This window comes from Danio rerio, chromosome 19 (assembly GCF_052040795.2).
Source record: "Danio rerio strain M-AB ecotype USA chromosome 19, GRCz13ab, whole genome shotgun sequence".
Lineage (NCBI taxonomy): Eukaryota > Metazoa > Chordata > Actinopteri > Cypriniformes > Danionidae > Danio > Danio rerio.
The window spans coordinates 26,306,776-26,321,444 of NC_141039.2; the positions used below are offsets into that span (position 1 = coordinate 26,306,776).

A 14,669-nucleotide genomic window follows, 5' to 3' on the forward strand; every position below is an offset into this window, starting at 1 on the left:
TGTGAAGTAGATTAATCATTCAAAAGTTTTAAACAACTTATAATAGCTAGGCAGGGGAATCTGTATTTCAGTGACATTTTCTCGTGAGGCAAACAATACAATTCATTTGATTATAATGGAATTTATTGACTAGTCAGACGTAACGAACAAACAAACGCACAAACATACATTAAACACAAAACAAAGGTAAACCACGTGGAGATATCGGGTCAATAGAACGTGTAACAGCAAAGAGACATAGTAAAGCTAGGAAATATAGATTTCAGGTAAAAGAGTGACAAAACTTTCAGTTCCACACGCACCATTACGGACCACCAAGGTTATAAAAAACACCTTTTTGATAAAAGGGGCACAGCTTAATCGCATAACTAAAATCACCTGGTTTTTCATGTCTGGAGGTCTCTTTTATGCGTCTCTCTTCCGTCGTGATGAAAACTACTCTTGATGTGCTTTGATGCGTGGAGTTTGTAATGCAGTTCGGACGAACAAGATCGCAAACTTTAAACTGAATTTACTTTGCCGAGGGCCACTATGGAAGTTTTTTCCTAACAAAATTAAAATGAAAATTCAAATGCTTAAAAGATCAAATGATAAATCAAATGCTCAAACTATAAATCAAATGCTCCAACCGACATTGCAAATGATAAATCAAATCCTCAAACTGACTCTGCAAATGATAAATCAAATGCTCAAACGGACTTTGCAAATGGTGAATCAAATCCTCAAACCGACTCCTCAAATGATAAATCAAATCCTCAAACTGACATCGCAAATGGTGAATCAAATGCTCAAACTATAAATCAAATCCTTAAATCGACATTGCAAATGGTGAATCAAATGCTCAAACAACTCTGCAAATGGTGAATCAAATGCTCAAACGACTCCGCAAATGGTGAATCAAATGCTTAAACAGACATCGCAAATGGTGAATCAAATGCTCAAACAGACATCGCAAATGGTGAATCAAATGCTCAAACAGACATCGCAAATGGTGAATCAAATGCTCAAACAGACATCGCAAATGGTGAATCAAATGCTCAAACAGACATCGCAAATGGTGAATCAAATGCTCAAACAGACATCGCAAATGATAAATCAAATGCAAATGAGGTGTCAATCAACCAGCATAGGCGGAGCTTTAAGGCGGAAGAGTTTGTTGTTGACAACAACCGGTAGCGCTACGACTTTTTCAAGGCGTTCAGATTTGCGTGCACTATTCCATGTCGTATCCGTATAAACTCGTGAAAGAGAAAGCGAGAAATCTCCTAATGCTTCTGTCCACATTCTGAAGTGTTCATCAGATGGGTACATCTATCATAGGAGGCCACGAAAAACCATACGATAACCAAGATGATAAAAAAAAGTTACATAACTGACGTTAAGCGCAACTTTAAATAAATGGTAGGTTTATTAAATCTTAATTTAAAATAATATTTTATTACATAAGATATCCTTGTCAAATGTAACCTAATTTGTTGTTACCTTTATTGTGTAACTTTTTTATTCACATGTAAAAAATGCTTAAAGTTAGTTTTCCAGTCTTGTTTGATTATATCATCATATATTCCTATATCAAAAGAAAATCTATTACATTTGTTCTCTTTTTGCTGTTTATGTTAATTGTTAAGATACAGCAATGTTTCCCTAAGCCTGTATGAAATTTTTATTTCTGCATAATAATGATTAATAATAATTGTTATTGATAACAATCCCATAATAATACAAATAAAATAGCAGGGACAGAAGCAATAACACCTAATAGCATCAGTAACTTGATAACCCTACCTGATAGCCTTTCTAATGTTGGCACATTGGTACATCTGCACAAAGATGCCGGACAGCTGCTTGAAGATCTTCCTTTGGAGAAATTTTACACTCGAAAAATGTGAGTATTTACTCTAGACTGCAAAGCCCACCCCAACACTTACAAAAATAATAAATGCTGTTCACAAACACACACACACACACACACACACACACACACACAAACACACACACACAGCTATGCATGAATAGTCACTAGACAAATGTAGCCAAGGTGAGTACATCTTAATTTCCAGTCAAAAAATGAAATAATGTAGTTATACATTATTGAAATTATTAATGTATTCATCAACAATTAAAGAAAATATGAATGTATGATTAAAAGAATTAATAATAGTAACCATGATAAATAAATACAAGTCAACAAGATACGAAACTAAGCTTTATTCAAACTTATTCAAACAATCATGTATTTCAGACAAAACCCCATGTTCTGCTGCATGCTGGACTTCTGGACTTCACTTGTTTTTGCCATCACATCCCTCAGTGCTGCAGTCAGACTGGAACAGAGTTGTGAGGTGAGGCTGTCCATGCCTGAGAAACCGATTCATACTGAAGATGAAGAGACCACACCAGCATCTGGCTCAGATGAGGACACGCATGCAGGTGGAGGGATGCAGGGTCTTGTCCATGGCACTACAGCATCTTCAACATTTACTTCATCAGCACACTGCTGTTCTTCATCATCATCACTGCACACACCAGTCTGAGGACATTTCAGATTATGCAAAGCTCTTAATAAAGAAGTCATTTAACAGCACACTTTTTGAGTTTCATTTGAGTTCTGAATTGGAAGTAATAACATGATCTTACTTCATGTTTTGAATTCAGGTTTTCTCTGTTTTCTTGCCTTGCAAGTCCTGCTCCAGCCCAGAAATGGCATATAAATCAACATTAAAGAAATTGTTGTAATAGCAGTTTGAAACAACAATATTAAACAAATATGATGGTAGCATTTGTTCAGTCACTCTGCATCAGCTAACACACAAACATGTGTGCTTCCTTCTCTATAACAATTAGACAAGTCATATTACCTCTGTGATTTGTGTGCTCAAAATTATACTTTCATAAATGTATCACCAACTGAACAGAAGAAAACATTACTGTATTAATATTACATGTATCTAACCTAAGCTGTATTGACAAAAGTGCATTCTACATCAACACAAACAAATCACTCAGACGTCTGTTTAATGTTATAATTTGCTAATCTGCAATACCTCCTATATTTTTCTGTCAGACATTGAATAATCGTCTTTATGTAAATTAACGTTTGAAACGTCATGTGCTTACAGAAGTTCCTACATGATAATTTACAGCAAGATAAAATAAATATACTGTAAAGCATCTTTACACTTTCAGTAATTCTACAGTTCACTGTACAGTAGCTCAACTATTGCTATTTTACTGTAACTTAACTCAAGGAACCGTCTTTCTGGATTTAATTAGTTGCATGTAAGAAGTCTAAATCCATCCAGTTTTCCACAATGTGACGTAGCATCATCATCTTTCCGTATGGTTTTTCGTGGCCTCCTATGATAGATGTACCCATCTGATGAACACTTCAGAATGTGGACAGAAGCAGTAGGAGATTTCTCGCTTTCTCTTTCACGAGTTTATACGGATACGACATGGAATAGTGCACGCAAATCTGAACGCCTTGAAAAAGTCGTAGCGCTACCGGTTGTTGTCAACAACAAACTCTTCCGCCTTAAAGCTCCGCCTATGCTGGTTGATTGACACCTCATTTGCATTTGATTTATCATTTGCGATGTCTGTTTGAGCATTTGATTCACCATTTGCGATGTCTGTTTGAGCATTTGATTCACCATTTGCGATGTCTGTTTGAGCATTTGATTCACCATTTGCGGAGTCGTTTGAGCATTTGATTCACCATTTGCAATGTCGATTTAAGGATTTGATTTATAGTTTGAGCATTTGATTCACCATTTGCGATGTCAGTTTGAGGATTTGATTTATCATTTGCGATGTCAGTTTGAGGATTTGATTTATCATTTGCGATGTCAGTTTGAGGATTTGATTTATATTTTGAGGAGTCGGTTTGAGGATTTGATTCACCATTTGCAAAGTCCGTTTGAGCATTTGATTTATCATTTGCAGAGTCAGTTTGAGGATTTGATTTATCATTTGCAATGTCGGTTGGAGCATTTGATTTATAGTTTGAGCATTTGATTTATCATTTGATCTTTTAAGCATTTGAATTTTCATTTTAATTTTGTTAGGAAAAAACTTCCATAGGCCACCGTCAATGATGTTCCTTTTTAGGACGTTCTCTTTCTGCCCAGATGTTTGGGGGGAAGTGTGCTTATACCTGCGGGTCACGTGACAACCCGTACAGCATTCTGACCAATGATTTCAGGGGAACCCTTTCTTTGTCTCGAGGCTCCTCGTATGCAAATTTGAGTGTCCGCCCAAAGCATGCGGACAGGCATTTAATACAGGGGATTAAAGAATAAAGCAATGCTAGTTATGATCTTGCTATATGCATCATGTGCTGTAAAATGTCAGCAGAAACCCATCGGTACCAAACATGGGGGTTTTAAAAGTACATCGACATAATTTTTCACATCCTCATAATATTTATGCTTCAAAAAGGCCTAAAAGGCACAGGCATACAGGTTATAAGAGAGGTTACACAGGTAAGAAAACTCAGAAATGAGGTACAAAGTTTACAAAACATAACACTTTAGTTTTGTGCTGTTTCAGGATTTCTGAGTGCATTTTCTTTCTGTCAGAACAGCCTCGTGGGGGTGTGTGTGTGTGTGTGTGTATGTATTTGGGCAGGAATGTCTTTGAAGCTTTCCTGCTTATCTTTCCAGTCCCCCCTGAACAAATTAAGCTGTCACGAAAATCCAGACTTCTTGGAGCCAGGAGTCATAAAACCTGTCGACCAAAACCAGACCGTGATAAAATCCATAAGAAATTTTATCTGTGGACTGTACGCTACAATTATATACAGGGAAGTGCTTTTCAGCCACCGGAAATGTTCCTGTTTTCATTTAGTAGTTTAAGCATAACAAGATGAAAGGCTGTGAAATGAAAGTCAGGTGTGATGTTTATGTATTTCTGTGATGATGACAATAGACTCGCATGCTGGAGGAAACATAGCTCTTTATATTCACTTGCACACTAACTTCCTTACATGCGCCACCTGCATGTGACGTCAACTCACGTGACTTCACAGGTCACATCCAAATGCATATGTTACATCACTCCTTTTTTTTTTTTTTTACAAACATTTTAATATGCAATAATAACTATGCAACAAACTATTTTAAGTATTAACTGTTGCCAATCATAGAAAACTCTGCAACAATTAAAATTCCTATGCGACATGAATACTTGAAAAATCTGAACAGTCTGTTTCATGTGCATTGTAGAACTTTAATGCAATTTATTTATTTTTTTTACCTAAACATAATCAGAAAGGTAGGCAGGAGGCCTACGGTTGTGCCTGAAAGGATATTTTGGAGGGACTGTATGTGTGACATTTTCTTCTGTTTCATCTCCATGTCCTGGCTCAAACAAAAGCTCAGGCATCTCCTGGTTGAGTCTTTTAAAGAAAGAGCAGTTCCTTGTGATAGAGTGTCCTTGGCGTTCTGCAGTTACCATAGTGCCTTTGACTCTGGTGACTGTGAGTGGCTTTGTACTGTATGGTGTCGTTAGTTTGTTCTGTTTCTGTTGCCGGCACAATACAGTGTCCCCAGGTTTGATGTTAATGTGTGTGGCATGTTTTCGAGTGTCTGCAAGAGCTTTCATCTTATCCTTTGCGCTTTTGTCTCTTTTGCGGACAACATCATCCACACTGATGATACTTGAAGTAGCTATGGGAATTTTTGTGCGCATCTTCCTTTGAAAGAGCAGTTCAGCCGGAGAAGTCCCTGTTGTGCAATGAGGTGTGGATCTGTACTCACGAAGGAAAACATTTAACTGTTGTTTCCAAGGGAGACCTCGAGTGTGAGCAATTCGAATGGCTTTCCCTAAAGTACGCATAAATCTCTCTGCTGTAGCATTAGCTTGTGGCCAGAAAGGTGTTATTTTCCTATGGTGAAACCCACTGTAGACAGCAAATTGTGCGAACATGTTGCTGTTGAAGGAAGGGCCATTGTCAGTTTTAAGCACTTTGGGAATTCCAAACATAGAAAAAACATCATCAATAGCTGGTATCACAGTAGTTGCTGATGTAGAATGGAGAATTTTGACTACAGGATAGCGAGTGTAGTCATCTATAACGACTAGCAGATATTCGCCAGATGGTAATGGCCCATAGAAATCCGCACTCAGATTATGCCATGGTGCTTCTGGCATTTCTGACATTTGAAGCGGCTCGACATGCGTGATGGGGGTATTTGCTTGGCAAGCAATGCAATTTGTAGTTATGACTTCAACTTTCCGATCAATGTTGGGAAACCATATCTTTTCTCTCAGAAGACTTTTGGTTTTAGCAACCCCTTGATGGCTCTCATGAGCAAGATCTAAGACTCTTTGCTCTAGAGTAGATGGTATGACTATTCTAGAGCCCCTGAGAATGAGATCATCGTTCGGAGACACAGTGAGTTCAGAACTGACATTTCTGTACTGTTTTAGTGTGTCAGCAAAGAGTGAGTCTCGTGTATTTATGTGCCATGAGTTGTTTCTTATGCAGGAGCAAACCTGCTGGAGCACGGCATCCTTCTTTGTCTCAGTTTTTATCTCATCTATCATCATGGCTTTCGGTGTTGACTGCAGAGCCATGAAATTGACATACTCCTCTGCCACTTTGGATGCCCTAGTGTTACATTCTACATCAAGTGGCACAGGGTGTCTGGACATGAAATCAGCAGGATTGTCAATTCCTTTTCTGTATTCTATTCTGAATTGGTATGGCTGGAGTCTGAGGCCCCATCGTTCAATTCTGGCTGGTGGCTTTGATCTTGGGTTGTTCCATATCAGTTCTAAAGGCTTGTGGTCAGTCACTAAAGTAAAAGGATGACCGTAAATGTACAAATGAAAATGCTCGCAGCTCCATACAATGGCTAGAGCCTCGCGTTCAGTTTGCGAGTATCGTTTTTCAGTGTCGCTGAGTGCGCGACTGGCATATGCAATGACATTTTTTTGACCATTTTGTGTTTGTGATAAAATGGCACCAAGCCCAACTGGACTGGCATCTACAACAAGTTCAGTGTCTTTTAGGGGGGCAAAGTATGATACAGTGGTGGCACGGGCTAAAGCATCTTTGAGCTGTTGTAGAGCTTGCTTATGCATTTCACCCCACTGCCAAGGTGTGTCTTTTTTAGTTAGATCACGAAGAGGTGCACAGATTGTCGAAAAGTCCTGTATAAATCGTGAACAGTAGTTTGCCATCCCTAGTAGGCTCCGAATTTCACCTTGATCCTTGGGTTCACTGGCTTGTAGAATGGCTGCAACTTTTTTGGGGTCTGCTGAGATGCCACTGTCAGAGAAAATGAATCCATAAAATTCAAGTCTGTTTTTGTTAAACTCACATTTCTCACGATTTAGTGTAAGACCCATGTCTTGTAGTCTCTGAAAAACAGCTTGGAGCGCTTCATCATGTGCTCTCTGTGAGGCACCATAAAAAATGATATCATCGCTGAGGTTTTTTACACCTTTTATGCCTTGTAGCGTTTGTGCTATGGCATTTTGGAACACTTCTGCAGCAGATGATATGCCAAAATTAAGCCTTTTGTATCTCCTTAGTCCTAGATGAGTGGTGAATGTAGTGATGTATCGGCTGTCTGGATGAAGTTCTAGCTGATGGTAACCAGCTCTAAGATCAAGTTTTGAGAACACTTTTGCACCGTTTAGCTCTTGTATGACATCATCAATGGTGGGCGTTATGTGACGCTCACGTTGTATGGCTATATTAGCTTGGCGCATGTCAACACAAATTCGGACTTAATCAGGATCTTTTGGTTTGGGTGGAGTCACAATAGGGGAAACCCATGGCGTTGGACCTGTAACTATTTCTATGATGTCATTGTTTGTCAGTTGTTGTAGTTCAGCTTCCACTTTCTGTCGAATGTGGAATGGCACACGTCTGTGTGGCTGACATGTAGGTTGAACATCTGGATTAATGTGCAACTTCACTTGAAAGTTTTTCAGTTTCCCTATTCCTTTGAACAGATCTGGATGATTTTCAATTAGTTCATCAGCTACTGTACGAATGGTGCTTGTATGGTTAACGGAGCTGCTGATGTTTATTAATCCAAGCTCTTGTGCTGTTCCATAGCTTAGAAGAGTGTGTCCATCATTCTGAAGTACATAAAACTTAGCTTCTGTAGCACTATGTGATGCTTTGACGTCGCACTGGAACACTCCAATGATGGGTAGAGCAGTATCAGAACCATATGCGAAAATCTTGATTGTTGCTGGTCTGATTTGTGGTTTTGGTGCAAGCGTGTCAAATTCTGCTTTGCTAATAATATTTACAGCAGCTCCAGAATCGATCAAAGCTCTAACCCTGGTGCCGTTTATTTTTATTTCAGTCTGTGGCTGTTGTTGGCATGTGTTGCTGTTTAAAAACAAACACATATGCATCTTCACTACTTGATGAGTCATCTTGTGTATTACTGACACATGTTGCAGCAACTTGTTTGCTTGTTTGTGGATTGCTGTTACGTTTGTACTGTAGACGATCATTATATTTTCGTTGTTGAGGGTGTTTCGTAGTGTTAGATCGACACACTTTTGCATAGTGATTTAGTTTTCCACATGCTCTGCATTCTTTTCCTCTAGCAGGACAAACACCTTGATGTGGATACTGTCCTCCGCAGTTTCTGCATTGTATGTTAGAAATCTGTTTGTTGGTTGCTTTGAATTTACTTTGTTGCTTATAATTGTGATATACAGCACTGACAGCGGCCACTGGGTTTTGTTCAATTCCAGCTGCTTGTTGCTCAGATATTTCCAGCGTTCTCCCATGGTCTAATAAAGCCTCCAAAGTCAAATCTGGTTCTCTGAGTGCTTTTCTACGCAGCCTAGACGACGTGCAGCTTTGTATCAACTGTGCTTTTATTTCACAGTCAACATCGGCAAACTCACAGTCTTTTGCAAGCATCCTCAGTCTGGTTTGATAAGTGTCAAGTTTTTCTCCATGTTGCTGAACAGCTTTTCTGAACTGATAAACAAGAAATTGTGTATTCTTTTTAGGGGAGAAGTAGTTATTTAGTTTCGTTTTTGTTTCTGTGTATTCATCTTCATCTGCGGCAAACGTATCATATATGTCATGCACGCGTTCTCCAGCAAGGTGCAGCAGTAGCGCTTTCTTCCGAGCGTCGCCGGTAATATTCATTGCAATAATGAAGTTTTCGAAACGCTGTATCCACTTATTCCACCAAGTTCCTAACGAACTGGGGTCTGTTTCTGTGTCAAATGGCTGGATGGATGTTTGATTCATCATCGACTGCATGGCTACAGCTTCTGTGTGATAGTGTTTACTCACTCACGTACGGGAAGCATTTCTTCAAAACTTCAAATCATGGGTTGAGATCGCGTTAGTATCCTCGTCACCATTGTGATGTTTATGTATTTCTGTGATGATGACAATAGACTCGCATGCTGGAGGAAACATAGCTCTTTATATTCACTTGCACACTAACTTCCTTACATGCGCCACCTGCATGTGACGTCAACTCACGTGACTTCACAGGTCACATCCAAATGCAAATGTTACATCAGGAGCAGCAGGTGAGCGACAAAAGTCACTGGAAGGGCCCAGCCAGGGGCACTTATTCAGTAAAAGACCCCGTGCATATAGCGTTTTGGCACTGTGCTTCACTTTTTGCATGCAAATATATCAACTGAGTTTAAATAACACTAACATAAATCTTAATATCTGTGACACTTTTGAGCTCAAATTATAATAAAGAAATGCATTGACCTTCAGAATGACGCAGGACACAAAATGAGTCCAGGTGGGCCTGTTGATTACCCCTTATCTAGAAATTCTTTGCGGCACCCCAAGCACCATCTGGCGGCCCTGTTTTAGAACCGCCAAAATAGCTTCACAGCCTACATGCCTAATATATGGAAAATCTGTACAAATACACAGTACACATAAATGAAATCTGTTTGTTTTTTCTCAGACGTGTGTTTGTGTCTGCTATTATTTGCATGCATGGATCATTGATATCGAAAAGAAGTATAAAAAAATATTTTGAAAAGATCTGTCTTTGGGAATGCTTTATTAATACATAACACATACAATAAAAACAATGGAAACAATGCAAATGTTAATAATGCATTTTTAAGCTGATGAAAGTGCTCTTAAACTATATTATGGAGATTTGTCTTGCATAAAGATTAAAGTGCAGTTCACAGCATTGTAATCTTTTCATGAGCATGCTTGAGGTTGATTTTATCTGAGTTATTGAGAGCTAATTCTAGCCTGGGCATGTCTTTGACCAGAACACCGTTTCTTGAGCTGAAAATGTCAGCCAGATGGGCAGCCATTGGTGAAGGTTTGTGTTCGTTACACTGTGGGCCCTGTAGACTAGGTGCACATTTCACCTCGTAGGTAAAAAAGAAGGTGCCATAATTAAAAACACAAGCGTCAGTGACAACTCCACTTCTAAGTTTAAAAGAGCATTTACCAAGAAGATCACTGTTCCAGTTGCTATCTGCATCATATACTTCAAAACATAGTCTTTCGGCCATGGTGATCTTAACAGGACCAAAGTCAAACGTGTCTCGCCATCGTGGATTGTCATTATTATCAATAGTTTCAGTGCGCTTGATTGTTTTGCCATATTTAACTAATACAGTGCCGTCTGTTTGAGTTCTTACATCTCCATACAGACCGTTGGCTCTGAGATTGTAGACCTTCAGGGTGGCAAGTCCGTTTTCAGCTGGACAGCAGTTGGACTTTATAACTTGACTACTTTCACAAACACATGCACAACGATCTCTTGCACTTCCCTCTCTACCCATCTTACAAGGCTCAGAGCAAATCTTCATGAGGGCATTTTCAATGATGTATTCTTCAACAGCTTTCTTCAGCCCTTTTCTGGCAGGGTGTTTAGCACTCAGTAAGAAGTGGAGGGGCTTCAGAGAGTACTGCACAACATCAGGGAGGCTCTTTAAAGACTCAAGCCAGCTATTAAGAGCATTTGGGTGTGATGAACCAGAAAAAAGCAGATGTTCTCCATTTATGTTTCCTCCGATGATATCTGTCTGACGCTCACTGAACATGCTGCTAAACTTCTGATTTGTGCCCATTTTCTTTTGTTGTTCTTTACAAAAATGAGCCTCTGCTTTCACAGTTGCTACACTGTATGAACCTGAGGCTTCTACATCCAAACAGTCTTTGATTGCAGTGTCTGTAAGTCCACTAACTGCTGCCTGACAGGTTTTAATGGCTGTTATGGCTTTAATTTGCCCTCCTAACTTTACATTTGTGGTATAGTGAGTGCCGTATGTATAGATCAGGCTGCGGTAGGCATCTCGATCATAGGACGCAGGGAGGGATTTGATTGCTTCAAGAAATTCAGCATGAAGAGGAGGATTTTCGGCTACATTATATCTGTACAGAAACATTAAATACAGTTCAAATAGATATTCAGAGGAATGACTATAAAGAAGTGGAATATATATATATATATATATATATATATATATATATATATATATATATATATATGTTATATCATAGCTAACCACCCAGCTCTCTCTCACCTGTAAAAACTGCATTCAACTTGATGTTTGGTGAAACTGTATTTGTCTTCTTTTGATTTTGTCATTGCAAATTTTGCTTCTCTGGAATGAGTGCTTCCAACTGCAGCTCCAACCGCCTTGACATCTATACCCACTTTCCAGCTGGCCGAGAGAGCTGATGACGAATCATTGACCACTGCTTCACTTGATTCAAAGATCTGACTGGAGACTTTCATTGAACACTTTGGCAAGGTCCTCCAGAACTTAACTGCAACGGGTAGCTTCTGTTTTTTCCCGGGCAAATAATCATTTTCTACCAGTGCACAAGTGCTGTTCCCTAAATCCCATTTTTCCATGTTGATTACGTAAGTACCTTTGCGCTCCAGGGTCACAACATCAAATCCCTCTCCAGCAAGATTGTATCGTGGAACAAAAGGAGCATCTTCACACTCTTTTGATGTGCCTATTTCATCTTCTCCAGAAACTATTATCAGAAGCAATGCCCAGAAAACCAACAGATAAACCTTGTTTTGCCCCATGATCTACAGTAAAGTGAGATAAGAAAATGTAAATATGTATAATAGAATAAAATCAAATAAATCTGTAAAATATATTTCTGTCTGACAATTTTGTTGTCAAATTTTCAAGTACAAGAACCTGGGATTCTAAAAAGACTATGTATCACAAATTAACTGTTACAAGTTTAAATTGCTTATTTAAAGTTATATTAATCTGGTCAATTTTAAGTTTCTTACCGCTGAATTCAGAGATGCAGTGATCAAAAATGAGTCGTGAGCATGATATATATATACATATATTACCTTGCATTTTATGTCATGGTTGTGAGGTTGTGGGTGTTTTCAGAAATTATTTTATGACGAGGACTGTTCTTTAAATAGAACTGTTTCTTCACCTTCTGGCATGATAAAACTGAGAAAAAAAGACCTTCACTGCCCACTGAGGTCCATGTACACAGAATTTAGAACAGTAATACTAAATACAATATTTATTTAAAAAAAACTTTCTTCAAAATATTGCCAGTAGTAAAAACAAACAAACAACTTTTAGCTTCCTAAAGATTATTGCAATAAAAAAGCCATTAAAAATTATTTATTAAAACATGACTGCAGCATTTACAGTACATTTCTTCAAAATAATTATCAACAATTATGACAATTTAAAAGAGTTTTATACAATTTTTATAAAAAGATAGCCAGAGAGAAAAGCCACAAACAAACACAAACCCTTATGAAGAATGGCATGTCTACTAACTGTTCAAATGTCTTTTTAACAGTTGGGTTCTTGTTTGTGATTCAACATGTCCAGAGGAACCACTGATTCCACTGTTTGCATAAAGGAATAACAAAGATTCCTTTGTAGATTCTGAAGTTTCATCTCAATAAATCTACTCTAGGAAGTAGGAACCTGGGTCACAGGAATGTTCTGGGTAATTGGGGAAACATAACAATTTGCTATTTTTTTGTAATTGGTGGTATAAAAATGATTTTAAAATTGTTTAAATATTACAAAGTCACAAACTTGCTGTGTTTAGCACATTACATGACATAACAAAACAAAATGCTATTAATATGCTACTAATACTAGTACTAATATTTCATTGGGTTTTTACATTTTATTTACTGTACATCTTGGTTTGAACTGATTTGCTGTTTTTAAAATGCAGAAATTATAACCACATTTCCTCAAGAAACCAGAAACAGAATGTTATTTATATGTAGCTTGGCAATTTTCAGAGACGTTAGTTTAATTAGTTTTAAATGTGATTCCTGTGAAACAAAGATGTTAGACGAAATCTCATTTGTGAAGCATGCACGGACATGGTCGGACATGATTACCATTCAGTTCCACAATGTTTTTATTATGTTCACTACCTAAATTCATATTGACTGTCTAATAATTGACTATAACAAAGTACATTTTGAGAGTTCACCTGATAAAAGCATCTACTGTAAGTCCTCCACCAATGAAAAACGACCGACTTTAACATTTCACGGTGAAGTTAGCAGCAATCTGATTAGGTTGACAGTTTTATATATTAAGTTTATGTATAGAGTGTATTATGTGTGTGTATATGTATAGAGTGTATCATGTGTGCATATGTATGGAGTGTATCATGTGTAGGTATATGTATAAAGTTTATCACATGTGTGTTTATGTATAGAGTGTATCACTTGTGCATATGTATTTAGTGTATCACATGAGCATATGTATAGAGTGTATCATGAGTATATATGTATAGAGTGTATGATGTGTGCCTATAAATGGAGTGTGTATGGTGTATCTGTGGCGCAGATCCACTTCGAGTCTTTCAGCGCTCTCCGGAAATCACTCGGTTGATCTCGGCTGGTGGATTAACATTCATTATATGATCGCTCTTATTGGCCGATTCAGCGCCATTAATAATAACTGCTTATAATAATGCACTGCTTCTTCCTCAGACTTCAGCCACAAAAGTCCCCTGTCATCAGTTGCGCGAGCTTGCCTTAGTTAATAGCCTCAGTCATAGTTTATCTAGTGTGTATGTGTAACAGGGTTATATTGTATCTCTCCACTTGCATACATTAAAATACTAATGAGAAGGAAGGGGTTAACATTTATTCATTGTTTTATATGTAGAGCGCCCCCTCTGTTACCTAAAAAGAAAGGAAATTCATTGTAGTATGTAGGAGGAAGCCATTGCACGAGGCTGGTAGATTAGATCTGCGCTCATTTTTCTGTTCTAACTGTTTCCACAGTAATAAAATCGATAAAAGATATATCAGAGTGAATATTTATTTACACAACGCAGAAGAGACGCAAAAGACTAGTTACATTGGTGCCGTGATCGGTCTTCTAAGCGATTTCGGAGGCCCAGCGGGACGCGGACATTCGAGTGGCGGTGCTCGGCGGATTTCGGAGGCCCAGCGGGACGCGGACATTCGAGTGGCGTTGCTCGGCGGATTTCGGAGGCCCAGCGGGACGCGGACAATCGAGTGGCGGTGCTCGGCGGACTTCGGAGGCCCAGCGGGGCGCGGACAATCGACTGGCGGTGCTCGGCGGACTTTGGAGGCCCAGCGGGACGCGGACATTCGAGCGGCGGTGCTCGGCGGACTTCGGAGGCCCAGCGGGACGCGGATAATTGAGTGGCGGTGCTCGGCGGATTTCGGAGGCCC

The 14,669-nt window shown here is 38.8% G+C and overlaps 1 protein-coding gene and 2 long non-coding RNA genes across 3 annotated transcripts; 1 reads left to right on the forward strand and 2 right to left on the reverse strand.

Annotated features, from left to right (window-relative positions):
- Positions 1-1,148: 1,148 nt before the first annotated feature.
- Positions 1,149-2,584, forward strand: LOC148679797 (uncharacterized). Its single transcript, XR_015945262.1, has 3 exons — positions 1,149-1,401; positions 1,793-1,885; positions 2,243-2,584. It is a non-coding gene; the product is annotated as an uncharacterized LOC148679797 (long non-coding RNA).
- LOC137487579 (uncharacterized) lies at positions 2,194-3,529 on the reverse strand. Its single transcript, XR_015517351.1, has 2 exons — positions 2,638-3,529; positions 2,194-2,530 (listed from the first exon to the last, which is right to left on the reverse strand). It is a non-coding gene; the product is annotated as an uncharacterized LOC137487579 (long non-coding RNA).
- A 6,431-nt stretch (positions 3,530-9,960) lies between these two features.
- prf1.8 (perforin 1.8) lies at positions 9,961-12,337 on the reverse strand. The gene is made up of 3 exons (XM_087295681.1): positions 12,252-12,337; positions 11,518-12,038; positions 9,961-11,365 (listed from the first exon to the last, which is right to left on the reverse strand). Exons 2-3 carry the CDS (start codon positions 12,033-12,035, stop codon positions 10,159-10,161), a joined length of 1,725 nt encoding a protein of 574 aa, XP_087151807.1. The 5' UTR covers positions 12,036-12,038; positions 12,252-12,337; the 3' UTR covers positions 9,961-10,158.
- Between the last annotated feature and the right edge of the window lie 2,332 nt (positions 12,338-14,669).